This window comes from Amphiprion ocellaris, chromosome 5, assembly GCF_022539595.1.
Source record: "Amphiprion ocellaris isolate individual 3 ecotype Okinawa chromosome 5, ASM2253959v1, whole genome shotgun sequence".
NCBI classification, from domain to species: Eukaryota; Metazoa; Chordata; class Actinopteri; family Pomacentridae; genus Amphiprion; species Amphiprion ocellaris.
This window is the reverse complement of record NC_072770.1, coordinates 30,136,313-30,150,617: the sequence shown is the minus strand read 5'-3', so window position 1 is coordinate 30,150,617 and position 14,305 is coordinate 30,136,313. Positions and strand designations below refer to the sequence as shown.

Sequence of the window (14,305 nt, the reverse complement as noted above, 5' to 3'; positions counted from 1 at the left end):
ATGCAGAACAAGCTGTGAGTTGAGACATTACCGTTTAACCATCTGGAGTTGTACTGATCAGTCCTCATGGCTGTCTGCTTCCCCAGAGTACGGAAGATAGCAGAGTCTGTTCCCATGAAATCAATGTAGACTCCTGCGTACAGCTCTCCGTCTGTCAGTCACAGAGCAGAAGAAGGGTGGTGCAGAGGTGAAGTCATGAGGGATGAAAACATTTTTAGGGGAAAATTCAAAACGTGCTGGCTAGCAGGTCTGATTCAAACTTCATTAAAAAAGTTGCCTCATTTCCCCAGGTTCAATCAAAATCTGGCTGATAGCATGTACAGCAGCTGCGGTCATTCAAAGCTCAGAATTAATCTCTACATAATGACCGGATAATACGTCATCCAATCAAATTCGGTTCACAGGTGTCGGTGTCGTGTTGGAGCAAAAAATGTTGACCTCACAACTGTAATGAAATTGAACTCATTATCAGTGTAATTTTAAAGGACAGCTGCATTTACAAAGCCAATTTCACATCAGCTGGATTCATGGTGTGTAGGTTAGAGGTTACTGAAATCCATCATCGCTCCAGACATGTTTAGACCCTGTAATATCATGTCTGACATCAGCCTAGAGAGAAATGTACTGATAAAACATTTAATGTATGAAATACATTTAAAAACACCTTGAGTTTCTGCTGTTATTGTGAGGAGTTGAGAGATGGCTCATGAAATAATAGTGTAAAATATTCCAAATGCCTAAACCAGGGAAATTCCAGCTTCTTCTGTTGTGTCAGTGCGGTACATCTGTGCTCTGCCAATTATGTAAGTCAACATGTAACGGATTTTCTTGGTGTTATAGTTTCACTGGGGTCAGCTGTAACTGGGCTGACATAGTGTAGCAATATAAAGGCTTTCCACACACACACACACACACACACACACACACACACACACACACACACACACACACACACACACACACACACACACACACACACACACACACACACACACAGGTCACCGATCAGCAGCCATGTCTGACCACCTGTAAGCCTGTAAGCTGTTGACAAAAGACCACCCACTGCTATGAGAGCACACACACCCGTCTCTCCATCTGACCAAATAAGTGAGTATGTTGATAAAACTAAAACCCTATTAGACCTGCAACAATTAATCAATTAATTGATGATGGATGATTATCAAATATTTTGCAAATTGATTCATTTTTAGTCAGTTCATGTGCAAAAATTTCAATTATTTTCTGATTTCGTCCTCCAAAATGGATGATTTATTAACTTTATGAGTAACTGTTAAGTGAATATCTTTGGGTTTTGGACTGTTTGTTTGACAATACAAGCAACGTATCAGCTTTAACTTGGCCTGTGGGACATTTTAAAAAGCATACTCTTCTCATTTTTAAAAAATGATTCAACATTTAATCAACAGATCAAGAAAGTAATGGACAGATTACAAGGTGAGCTTAACGTTATAAGACAGCTGCTACTGCAACTGTGTCAATTTTCCTTAAAGGACACATATGCAATAACAATGTTCTGCAGTGTTGTGGTTACATATAATCCTTTTCAGACACAAAATGAACTGACTACAAACCAAATACAGCTTTTCACAGGTAGCTATTTAAAGCTGCCAGAACACGTTGTATGAGGCAAAAACAGCATTTACTTACTGATCAAAGCGGAGACGCTGTTAAGTTTGGGGTCAAAAGGACATTTTCCTTTCCCAGAATCCACTTTGCCGGGTTCAAGACGGAAAATGTATTCCTGTCATTGTAAGGAAAAACATCAATCACTTGATAACAGATTCAAGGAACATTTTTGCCCGTGGGAAGCTCATTGTTTGATCATTTACTTGACAAGGTTCTTTGGATGCAGTTTTTTAATGGCAACAGCAACATCAGACTGATAATGCGATCAGCTGGCTAACACAGTAAGGTGTGAGTTGTGGGTTTGCCTTGTGTATGCACTGAACAACAGACTCTCTCACAGCACTGTTGGCTCTGCTGAGGGGAACAAAAAGCACACAAAGCCAGTTATCGGCGAGATGGAGAGGTGGAGGAAAATGCTGAGAGCAATCCAAAACTCATCCACCATGCTTCTGACGTTAGTGGCTCACACGAGAATTCATTATTCCACAGTGCAAGAGGACATGTTGAACATCTGTGTCAACACTGGATGTATGTGTCTGCATGGAGATTTGTGAGCGACTTCAAAGCTGGTCCGCTGATGTTTGGCAGGCAGTAAAATGTAAGGCACAGCGGAGTAATGACAACGTTGCGTCTGTAACCTGCTGTTGGATGTTGGTTTTAGTAACAAGATACAGTGTGACTCCTAGATGTGTGGTGATGAAAATGCTGCCATTTGGACAAATCCACAAGAATTACAACAGTTGTTTGGGACAACAACTTTGTATATTTGACTGAAAGCTTTTACCTAATGAAGGTCTGAGAACCAATGTGTTGTGAAAAAAACAGAGTACACATAAGTGATCGACAGTGTGAGTTTTTGCTCTTTCAACAGGCACTTTAGGATCTCCTGGCGTGAGAAGAGGACATTTTCTACTAGTGGCTCGGTAGTTAGCACTGTCGCTTTGCAGCTAGAACATCCCCGGTTTGGGCCTGGGATCTTTATGCATGGAATCTGCATGTTCTCCCTGTGCATACGTGAGTTTTCTCAGTGTTCTCTGGCTTCCTCCCACATTGCAAAAACATGCTGCAGTTAATTGGTAATTCTAAATTGTCCATAGGTGTGAATGTGAGTGTGATTGTTTGTCTCTATATGTAGCGTTGTGATAGACTAGCGACCCATCCAGGGTGTCCTTCGCCTTCGCCCTAAGTCAGCTGGGATGAACTCTAGCCTTCCCATGACCCTGATGAGGATTAAGTGGTGTATAGATAATAGATGGATGGATGTTGATCCCTACTTAAGGGAAACGTGTTCTCCACACAGAAATTCAATTTATAGTGAATATTTTGACAGCAAAGTTGTCTGTAGATTCAGTAGTTGAACAAGTTGCCTTAGTATTCCCAAGGTATGTTAAAAAAAAAAAAAAAAAAAGGAAAAACCCTGCAATGATTTCTTTGTAGTCATGTTATCCCCACTTTCCCAACTTTGACTAGAAAGTACTCCAGGTGGGCACAAACTACAAAAAACCCTTCAGCCCACCTTCGCCTCCAAAGGCTCTGATGTAGTGCTGTAGTCTGCTGCTCGACTTGTTCTCCCTCCTGACTGGGGGGTCTGTAGGTAGTGGAACCCCTAAAAACAGAGACATGGCACAGTGGGCCCCCTCATTACCGACATTCAACAGTCCAGATCACAGTGAAACTCAGCTGATTGTGACCATGACATAAAGAGAATTGGAAAATAAGGAAGTGCAAAAAGTAGAGTCAAAAAAGTCAACTTGATGAAGATGAAGAATTCTAGAAGATGGAAAGACAAATGTCAAAATAAAGGTCTGAGTAAAGCGAATAGAGACTGGTGGGTGGCATTCATCATTTAGTGGCCTTGCTGGATTAGACTCGGTGTCATGCAAACACAGCTGTACACTCCATGCATAATCCATGCAGTGCGAGGAAAGAAAACAGAAAAGGAAAACGACACTAGCCTGAGTAAAAAAAAGAAAAAAAGAAAGACTACATACAGTAGAATCAAACAAGTGAAGAGAAGAAGATTTACATGTAAAATAATTAGAGTAACACATAAGACAGTAAATGTAATTTAATTTCATATAGCGCATTTGTTGTGATAAATCTCCAGCATTCCCGACTGAAGCATCCTACTGAACTAAATGTTTTATTTTTTAACAACAATGCAGGTTTCTGATGTGGAATTCAGCAGGTTGACATAAAATCTGCAGAGGAAGCTTTGGAACAGCATCAAGAAGGCACAGAGACTGACGCGGGTAAAGGAAAAAGTTTGCAGTTGAGTGACAAAGTTTGGGAGTTAACTGAGGACTAAAAATGTGTGAAGCCCTCCGTGTAAGATGGGGAGGAATTTCTGAACAACTGGTTTATGTTTACAGATACTCTTACTGAGAAAAATCTTTACAGCATGAAGCAACATAACATTTGGGCCTTAGGGGAGAAGCTGAATGACAAGAGGCAGACTGACCTTTGCACTGAAATCTGAACCGTCCATTTGGACAGTGAGACTAAACAGGCACAGTGGTGAATGTAAGTGTGTCCACTATAACCGGGCTGGCAGCTGCCGTAGCTCTGCACGGCCATCGAGGGAGGGAATGAGGGAGGGAATGAGGGAGGGAATGAGGGAGGGAGAGAGGGAGGGGTGAGCTACAAGGCTGATGATGGATGAGAGGCTCCATCAGTAATGATGGCCTTTCAGAGGCTCTCAGCCAGACAGAAAGACAGGCCACCAGCTCTGCTGTGTATAAACAGGTGAGGAAGGGGAGGAAGGGCTACGAGGAGGGGGATTCTCTTCTATAGATATAATGTCTATGTTATTACTGCTGGTAAGAGAAGATTGGAGCCTCACCAGTCCCTAAACGGTGGCAGGAACCTGACCAACAGCAATTTTGCAATAATAATTGAGATTTGGAGAGGACTGACCGAGATCTTTTTCTTTGAGTCCTTCAGACCATGAAACAGCACAAATCGATGAAAACTAAGCGGCAGAAAATGATGAACGAGAAGCAGAGCCCATGAAACCGAGGAGCAGGAGCAGAGGGAGATTCTCTGACCTGAGAGTGATTGACTGATATGGTTCTTTAAGAACAAGGGAGTAAAGGTCAAAATGTCTCCACGGCTGCCCGCTTGTGTCTTTGGTTACCTGTGACCTCCGTCCTCGGTCCACGTAGGTGCAGATGGGGTTGTAGGCGCCTGTTCCACACACATACAGGTGGGTCCGGTTCCATGGCTCAATCAGACGTATGAAGTTTCCACATTCCCCCTGAGTGAGGGAAAAACAGAGACGCAACATGATTGGAGACTTCCCTTAAAAAGGAATTGTGATCATGAAAATGCAGCGGAAAAGAAAGAGTTACATAATACATATTGCCCCACTCATGGTTAATAACGCCTCTGCCTGGCCTAAAACCATCCCATCTATCACTTCCTCTGTTGGCAGGCTCTCGTTTGGCAGCTCTGTTCTCTGGCTCGGTGTGTCGGCCTGGCTCAGGCTTCAGATCAGACCACACTGTCAGAGGGAAAATATTTCCAAACACCATATAAGTGTGTGGCAGAAACCAAGAAAAGCAGTGCCTCTGAGATTGTGACGTGCATTTGCCACAAGGATTGAGGTTAAACCCAATTCGGTGTTCTGTCAAACTTGATAAATGAAAAGCATTTTGGTTTGACCAAACAAGACTGTTGAATGAAAATGTTGGTTTTTGGGGAAAACGAGGATTTTAAAATCCAATTAGTTTTTTTATTTTTTGTGCGAAAGATGTGGATGTGAAAATCTGTGTCTGTGAAGATTTCTTTAATTGGTAAAAATTTTGATGACAACATTTTTCTTTTTGGACTGCGGGCAAAGAGGAGCTGCTTTTGAAAGCAGCTTTATGCTTTCGAGGTCTTTCTAATCTCTGTTTTTCTGACCAGCTGTCTGCCTTCCTGCTCTCAATCCACCCAAATCAAAACTCCAACTAGAAATGTACAATCCGATGATATCTGTTCGGATTTGCCTGTCATGTTTTCTGCTAGCGACAGCTGGGGAAAAAGAAAGGATGTTCAAAAAAAAAGATGGGGGATGAAGCATTTTGGCAGATCTTACCAACGTGACAGATGCACAAGTCAGAGGTTTCAGAAGATGTGTTTTGTGTGTGTGTGTGTGTTTACGTATGTGTGCCTGCGCGTATTATTTGGTACACAGTTGTTCTCCCCCACAGAGAGCACAGTGGGGATGATTGCCTTTGACCTCCCGCCTGAACCGACATCCCCTCTGAATTGCTGTTGAATTGTCATCATCTGTCATTCACTAAAAAAAAAAAAAAAAAAAAAAACGGCCCAGGACTGCCAAGATATCTCGCAGTAGCCAATTTTATTTCTTATTTCTAGCGATGAAATTTCAAACCCACCTCTGACACACATATACACACATACAGTGGGGCTCATACATGCTCACATGAACATACGTGGGCCAATACGTTTGTAGCCAGAGGCGGTGAGAGGCGCTGGGTCACCAAACACGCATAAATGAACATTCCAGTTGGATAAACAGCAGCCTGCGCTCTCTACCAGCAGGAGAGAACGGGGTTATTAGCCAGAGCCTCATCACTCTGTCGGTGCTCGCCTTTCCTGCCAGCGCTCACCCTTAACCACGGTGAGACAAGTGTGTATGTGTGTGTTTTAGGGTGGGGGTGGGAGGGCAGGATGTGTGAACACAATCAAAAGAGAAGGATCTGTTTTTTATATGAATTTCAATGATGAGTTTCCATCTCTTCCTTGTGGGAGCTGCACTGGCGGCGCCCGTGTTTGAATATCTGAGTCCTATTAACACTTCAGACGGGTCTGTTGCTTCTAGTGGACAGTTCATTCTGTCTGCTTGTCAGGACAACAAAGGGTGAATTAATTATTGTGCAAAAAAAGAAAATTAGACTCAGTTAGAAAAAAGAAAACCTATATTATGGGTGAGATATGTTGGTTAGTGCATGAAATATGTTTGTAGCTCTCGTGTGAAGACGACTAAATGTCGCACATTTCAAGTTGCTGCTAGAGCTTAATTGGTGGCAGCTGTATGCAATCAGCAATCAAGGATGCAGAGACAGTAAATAAGAGCTCCACATGCAATCACACACCAGGAGGAGCTTTAAAATGCCCTCTATTGACCCCAGCGTGGTGAAACCATCACCAAAAAGACACATAGAAAACCCACTTTTCATTTTACACAGGGTGTAACACCAGATTAAGATGTTTAAATGTGCAGCAGATGAAAAAGGATTCAGGTGTAGATTCATGCTTTTATCAGCTGGTACAATTGGGATTTTTTACCCTCATAGTAGTTTGTTATGAAGGTTGATGAACTGCTTGAAAGGCTTGTGTTGAAATCTAAGCGACATCTTTAAAATTCATGATTTACAATATATTTGAGGAACTGTAAGCAGAAATTATTGTGATTTTTTTTTAGCTTAGTAAGAGCTGAAATAATTATTCCTTGATCAGTTTGTTGATTTGTTTAATTTTTGAAAACTCACATTGGTGTCTTTCCCCGACAAGACACATTCGGTCTTCCTCTGTGGGGCAACAGGCCAGTGGATCTGACGGGAGAAAAATAAACTGTTTAGCTGTAAACTCACATTGAGCTCATCCAGTTTACTGTCTGTGTGGAACTTTTCTTACTATGAGTGGCTCCTTGTTGATGTCGTGCAAATCCAGAGAGAGGATGTAATCTTTGCTGCCCACATACATGCGGTCGTGGTCCTCGTCCATGCGGAGGATCCGATAGTCGGTGGAGTTCAGCAGAAAGGAGAAGTGGTGAGCGGTGCCGGTCGACTTTAACTCTGTCAGAAGGCAAAAAAAGAGTGGAAAATAAGGGGTTTTATTCATACTGTTCCTGTAATTACTGTAGTAGAAAAGCACACAATGAAATTGGGAAACCACAGACACAGTTGCAGGAAATGTGTGTAGGCTGCTCATTTTTGGCACAGACGCACACAAACATACCCTCAGAGCAGGCTAATGTTAATAGTATGATAGTATTCTAGTGGTGCCAAACCTGCCATCAGACTCTCCTAAATTAATTTACAGAAGGGGTTTTTACCTCCTCACAGCATTACAGTTACATCCTACCATCCAGGGGTTTGTAAAGGATAAATCTGGTTATGATAAGCCTGACAAAAGCGAGGAGACGTACAGCAAGTCTCACCAGAATCTGAGTCAAATGGCAAGACACAAGCAATAGATCACCCACTGGTTATGGCAACAGTAAGAAGTCATTCCTTCTATTACAAAAGGCCAGATAGCTGGCAATGTTAAAGGCCTGACGGTCTGACCCTGGGTCTCATTCACCTGTTTTCAATTCCATCAAGCTGTGACGGAGATGAAATACTTTACTATATTCTCTCTTGTGAATTCCCCGTGTCAACAGCAGAAAAAGATGCCGACCGCACATCAGATCATATCAACCACTGCCACATACTTTCCTCCATATCGCTGTTAGAACTATTTTGAAATGAAACTGCTCTGAAATGGTTCACATACTGCTCGGGGGCAGATCACTGGTGTGTGAGTTTAAGTTACACTCTGGGCGTGAGGGGAGATAAGTGGAGATCCGGTGCACAGAAAAGCAGCTTTTCTCCTGGTCCTCCCATTACCTCCCGAGATGTTAAAGAATCTGATAGAAGGTCTCCCCGTTTCTTATTTTCTCTTTCAAACTGTGCTTGGGAAAGTGGAGATTGAGAAAGCTGAGCCTTGCACTTATGCTGTCCTATTTGTAGAGAAAACCTGAGGACCCGATGGAGGACCTGTTCACGTTCCACTTCAATGAAACCAGACAAACGCCTCTACTGTTCTGTGTAGCCAAGTCTGAGAGTCACTGATGATGAAAAAGACTCCCAGCAACTTTCATCGACCAGAGGGAAGCAGAAAAGTCTTGTTACTTCACTGGGGATGAAAGACAGCATGAAGTTCTCCACCTGCACAGGCGATGTTGAAATACTGACACGAATCCTCTCCTAGAAAGCTTCTCAGCTGCTGGTGTGCTGAGCTCCTTCAGGAACTGTGAAATGCTGTTGTCACGGTGCAGCATCACGGCACGCAGGTAGTAAACAGAAATAGACATGGCTGTCACCCGTGTAATTCTCATAAGTTGCCTCCAAACTCAAATGCTTAATACTCGTTCCTGTTTCCGTGGGCAGAAACGTAAAACTTTAAGCGGAATTTCACCATATTGTGGCAATATCTCGGCTATATTTCTTAAAAGCCTATTTTATGAATGATTATAAGAAGGCCTCAATTTCAAAATTAGGAAGATTACTTACTAATTTTGTGCAAAGGACACCAAGAAATATTGCTGTGTATAATCCAGCATATCTGTAATCAATATCAGCCTCTCTCTCAGTAATAAAGTGTTTCCTACTGCTGCTTCCTCACATTAAATGTGTTTAATTGTGAAGCAGTACTACAACGTATTTGTCACAGATGTCAGCACTGACTGCAGTCATTCTTCAACACAAGACTTCCCTCATTTTCTGCATTTTTCTGAAAGCAGATGAGTTCCAGGGACCAGACGTGATGTGCTGTTAGATAAAGAGCTGCACGTTACAACTCCTCAGCAAGACGACCGACTTTACTGTGCTCTGCTATTGCATAGGAAACTGCTTGAAAAAGACAGATTATTCATTAGTTATTCAAACTGAAACCTTAATCTTGCAGATCAGTGGCCGAATTGATAGCACAGGACACAGGTGCAGGTGTTGACGGCAACCTGATGACGTCCCACTGGAAACCCTGCTGAGCATCTACACTCACACAGACACAGAAACACTCAGAGGAAACAGAAAGTACAGCACGGCTCTTTCTCTATAAGCATCCCGTCTCATCTTCAGCCACAAACATTCATTCATTCGTCATTGTCAGCCACACACTCAGCCAGCTCTGCTCTGGCAGGCCCAGCGGTCGCACGATGCTGGAGCTTCAGGGACATCAGATGTCACCAGCTGATGTCCCCCATTTATCACCTCTGCACTCAGATTCACACTCGGGGGCATCAGAATGGAAGCCTGTGGGTGGTGGCCGGCTGTCACAAGTCAGACAGTTAGGTCACTACTCGACAGGCAGACAGACAGATAACCTATCACATTACAAATAACATTCGTCAAACATTATCAGATAAGAGCAACTAACTTCAAGTGTCCCCCAGCCGGTTGTCATTCTCCTAGGGTGCTTTAGCAAGATTCAATCAATACCTTTCACCACTGAAGCAAAGCAAATTTCAGCCTGACAAATCTACATATACTGAAAAAAAAGCCCAAGGTCAGCCCTTCATCAAGACTACAAGCAGACAAATGCGTAATTTTTCAATTTCTGCTCATTTTCCAGTAGGCAGCATTACAATGCTGATTAAAAAAAATTATTCTGTCAATCTTTTTCAAAACAGCATAATTAGCATTTTTCTGACAATTTACAAGCTGGAAATTATATTTAATTGTGGTTTGGACAACTTTCCTTCATTCAACAAACATCTTAAAACACACTGTTATTGCCTCGTTTTCCAAAACTAACTGCTATGAGAGACAGAAAATGGAAAAGATGTTGGCGGTGTTGAGTGAAAATTATATGAAACAGAAGAAGACAAAATATATCATGGAGGTCTGCAAATTTCTAAGGAATTAAGAATGAAAACCAAGCCAAAGTGTAAAGTCAGTGTGGGAAGCATGTATTCACATGCAAAGTCTCTTCACACCATGTCTTTTTGCATGCAGCCTTGTTCTTTAACTATAGAAAATTTCAGTATAGGGGATGTGTTTGGGTTGTAATGGAAACATGCTTTAATAGACAGAGTTCAAGTAGCAACTCAAACTACATGCCATGAATTTCCTAACATCTACAGCATGTAAGTGTTCAGTTTTAGTCTCCATAAAGAGTATCAGCCTTCAGCTAAAATATAATGACTATACAAGCTACACAGTTAATTCCACTCATCCTACCATTTTAATCTGTGTGAATGAAGTGGCAACTCTGTGCTCAGGAGAAACAGTGCATCTTTGCGAGATGAGACATGCTAAAATGTGTTTTCTTTGAAATAAAGCCTGCAGCATTGTGAGATACAGAGTAAAGTATGAAAACAGTCCACCTCAAAGTGCTCATGCGCTCTATTGTCAGCACAAATGGATCTTTACAGAAACATTCCTGTGTGCTGCAGCTCAGCCTAAATTCCCCTCTGAAGCCAAATAAAATGCTACAAAGCAAAACACGACCTTGACTTTGTGTTGAACTGCTGAATTTACAACCAGCTGGGGAACTCAGCAATGACAGGGACAAGTGTCTGTCTTTTTCATTTGGTGTAAATCACCTCGTTTTCCAACAAGGTCTTTGTATTGACTCCCAGGGACACAAACAGAGCAACATCAGCTTTTTCTTTCTATGTGACCATGTGTCTTCAGTTTGGGGAAAATCTCTTTTGTTGGACATCTGCTGGTAAAGTAAGCCTACAGTCTGTCCACCTGTTGATGTGATCCCTCTACACTGTGGTCACTCTGCTCTGTTCTGCAGTCAAGGTATGAAGGTGTTTCAGCCTGGCCTTGAGCCGCGGTGTAGTTTTCCCAGATCACCCTCAAAGGGACATAAGTCACCAGTGTTTTGTATTTGTAAGAAGATTAGGAAAAGATGCACCACCCAGGCACCAGCAGCACCTCTTCTCATGCCCCTATCAGCCTCAGCTTATCCTCTTCCTCACTATCGACGTGTCCCGAGTGAAAGAAAAGGGGGGTTTCAGGGAGCAGGCAGCAGAAAATCCCACATACCTGCCCAGGCATCCCCGGCATGTTGTCTGAATTCCCCGATCTACCCATATTCACATTCTCATAGTGGAGGTGTGGCCCCACCTTGCTGCAGCTTGTCTGCAGCCAAGCATGCAAGGATGTGTCCCTAAAAGTACTTTATAAGATAGTCCGAAAACATTTTTGAGTTTGGGATTTTAGCTCCTTTTTTAATCAATTTCCTGCAAACCGTCAAAGATGTTTTCCTTTGATCACAATAGGAATGCTTCAAAACCTTTAAAAAAGTAGTTCAACTAATTTGGAAATACAGTTATTCCCATTTTTGGAGAGAGCAGGTTAGGTATGGTGCTGGAGCTATGCAGCCATTACCTCATTCTAAAATAATGACTGGAAGCTGGGGAAACATCCAGTCTGTTCAAAAATACTTATTAGCACCTTTAAAAGTACAAATGAACTCGCTGCTATCTCTGTACACAAACAGAAATATAACAAGTTGTGGCTCAACCAGGAGGAAGTCAGTGCACAGAGCCACTGCTCACCAAGAAATTAAAGCACATGGCTCCCGGGTAAAATCACAACTTGTTCCCACATTGCGGTTTAAGTGCAGATTAAGCAAAGAAATACTTTGTTTCCATCTATAATTGGAAACAAAAGTAAAACCACCCGATTATTTTTGTGCAGGACCACCTCATGCCTCCAAAACAGCTTTTCAGAACATGGAGACAGGGTCCATGCACTCTTGGTCAAGTTCCTCAAGCTGTTCCTGGGCAGTTTATGAGATGATCAGTGTCTTTTAATTCACTAACTAATTTAGGTAAATCAAAGTTTGGGAGCCTGAAGTGCAAAATACATGGCTTGTACAAGGTCAGTAGATCCTTGGTGTGGTTGAGTAAAGCCTTTAAAGTTAAAAATAACATTTAAAAATTGATGCAACAATAAAAAGTGAGTCAATCCAATCCAGGAAGGGAAGTATTGGACTTGTATGATCTTGAACCGAAGATAATCCAGCATTTTGAACCAGGTGCAGACATGTAGTTTATCAGTTTTCTCATCTAAACCTTGACAGCAAAGTAAAGAAGCATGTTTCCAACATGTCCACAAGCTTAACGAAAAGTTTTAGTTGTCTAAACTTAAGTGAACCTCAGCCATAGAGGTGGTGGATAGAAATGCTCATAGTCCTCTTAGTCATGTGGATCATTCTTAAAGGACAATTTAATCTGTTGGGGTTTTGTAGCTGCAGGCATTCAAAGATTTCAAGCATCTATGTGTTATTCAGCGTAACTCCTAAGTGAATATTGAATGTCTGAGCGTAGCTCTGTGTGTTGGAGCACAGGATGGAGAGGTCACTGCAGATATCAGAGAGGCTGAGCAGCAGTGGGAAGCCTTATCAGCTCAACCTGTCGCAGTGTTTGCCTTTCGTATTTGCCTCTGCTCAGCACCTCATAATCAGCCTCTCACCACCCATTGGGGTTAGGACTATTGACTCAGAACACATGTCACTGGAGCTGATTGCTGCTTACCTGCGCCTGTCAAGGAGAAATAATTGGCACCAGATTACGTCTTATCTCTGAGCTTCCGGATGCTGTCACACAGATGCTCTTCACGCTTGTCTGCCACTGATACACTGAGTGTGTGTATGTGTGTGTCTGTGCGTGTGTGTGTGTGTGTGTGTGTGTGTGTGTGTGTGTGTGTGTGTGTGTGTGTGTGTGTGTGTGTGTGTGTGTGTGTGTGTGTGTTCATAGAAATAGAAGTAGAGCTCTCTGATCCTCACATCAAATCAGGGACACCTGTCTCCCACTGCTCAAATCGAAAGCAGCGAACGATTGATTAAAGTAGTGAGTTCACTTCCTGAGTGAAAATGAGAGATTATAAGAAATCTATTTCTGCTGTTTGGGATGACAGAAAAGGTTAATTAAAGCACAAGGGAGAAGAACAAGATCTGGTTGACCTGACAGTGAAGGTCACTTAGTTTCTCTGTCTCTGGTCTACAAACCTGACCTTCATTAAATTCATGTTATACTATAGCTATATGTCACAATCTGAATAGGAAACAGGGGGATTACATGCAGAGAGAAGACCTTGCAGGATGTTTGATTTGCCTTTCAAATGTAATTCTAGTACCAGTAACAAATTCTGAAAAACTATGGACTTTTTTTCCCCTTGCATAATTCTTAGGCCATATATGTAAATAAAGACTACAATAACTTAAAAGCCTGAGGTGGTTGACACACCAGACTTTCTCTGTGCATACGCCACCATGGACAGCTGCCCTCAACAGCTTTGCTGGGCCGCAGGTGAAAGGTTAAAGGACACGAGGGGTCTGAGGTGAAAGCTTGTCGTGCCTCACACTGGAGAGTGCTGGGTGGTCATGATGATACCGGGGTGGGATGTTTGCAGAGAGAAGAAACAGGGAGAGATGGGAAATTGCACCTCCTAAGAAGTGACAGGAAGTGGGGACACTTTAATCACAATGAACCAACACAGTCGATTAACTGATTTGTTAATCAACAGAAAAGCAGCTGATTATAAAAAATAGTTGCTGATTGGTTAATTTTTTGGTAGAAAAAGCCATAAATCACGTGGTTTTAGCACGTCTTACTATGAACAATAATTAACTGTAATTGAAAACATGTACACCACGGTTCAAAAGTTTGGGATCCTTATTTTTGAAAGAAAAGCAATTTCTTTCAATGAAGATAACATTAAACTAATCAGAGATACAGTCTAGACATTGTTAAAGTGGTAAATGACTGTTCTAGCTGGATACAGCTGATTTTTAATGGAATATCTCCATAGGGGTACAGAGGAACATTTCCAGCAACCATCACTCCTGTGTTCTAATGCTACATTGTGTTAGCTAATGGTGTTGAAAGGATAATTGATGATTAGAAAACCCTGTAGCACATGAATAGAAG

General features: G+C 42.2%; 1 protein-coding gene across 3 annotated transcripts in view; it reads right to left on the bottom strand.

Moving 5' to 3' along the window:
- Positions 1 to 14,305, bottom strand: part of sema3fa (sema domain, immunoglobulin domain (Ig), short basic domain, secreted, (semaphorin) 3Fa) — a 51,753-nt gene that overhangs the window by 14,311 nt on the left and 23,137 nt on the right. For 2 of the 3 annotated variants that reach the window (XM_055010916.1, XM_023279781.3), the window contains exons 3-8: positions 7,291 to 7,451; positions 7,146 to 7,208; positions 4,784 to 4,903; positions 3,164 to 3,253; positions 1,669 to 1,762; positions 32 to 151 (exon numbers count right to left, since the gene is read on the bottom strand). In XM_055010916.1, the coding sequence (XP_054866891.1) occupies positions 32 to 151; positions 1,669 to 1,762; positions 3,164 to 3,253; positions 4,784 to 4,903; positions 7,146 to 7,208; positions 7,291 to 7,451 (648 nt within the window). The remainder of the gene's footprint in view (positions 1 to 31; positions 152 to 1,668; positions 1,763 to 3,163; positions 3,254 to 4,783; positions 4,904 to 7,145; positions 7,209 to 7,290; positions 7,452 to 14,305) is intronic. The other variant, XM_023279782.3, reaches the window with a different exon arrangement.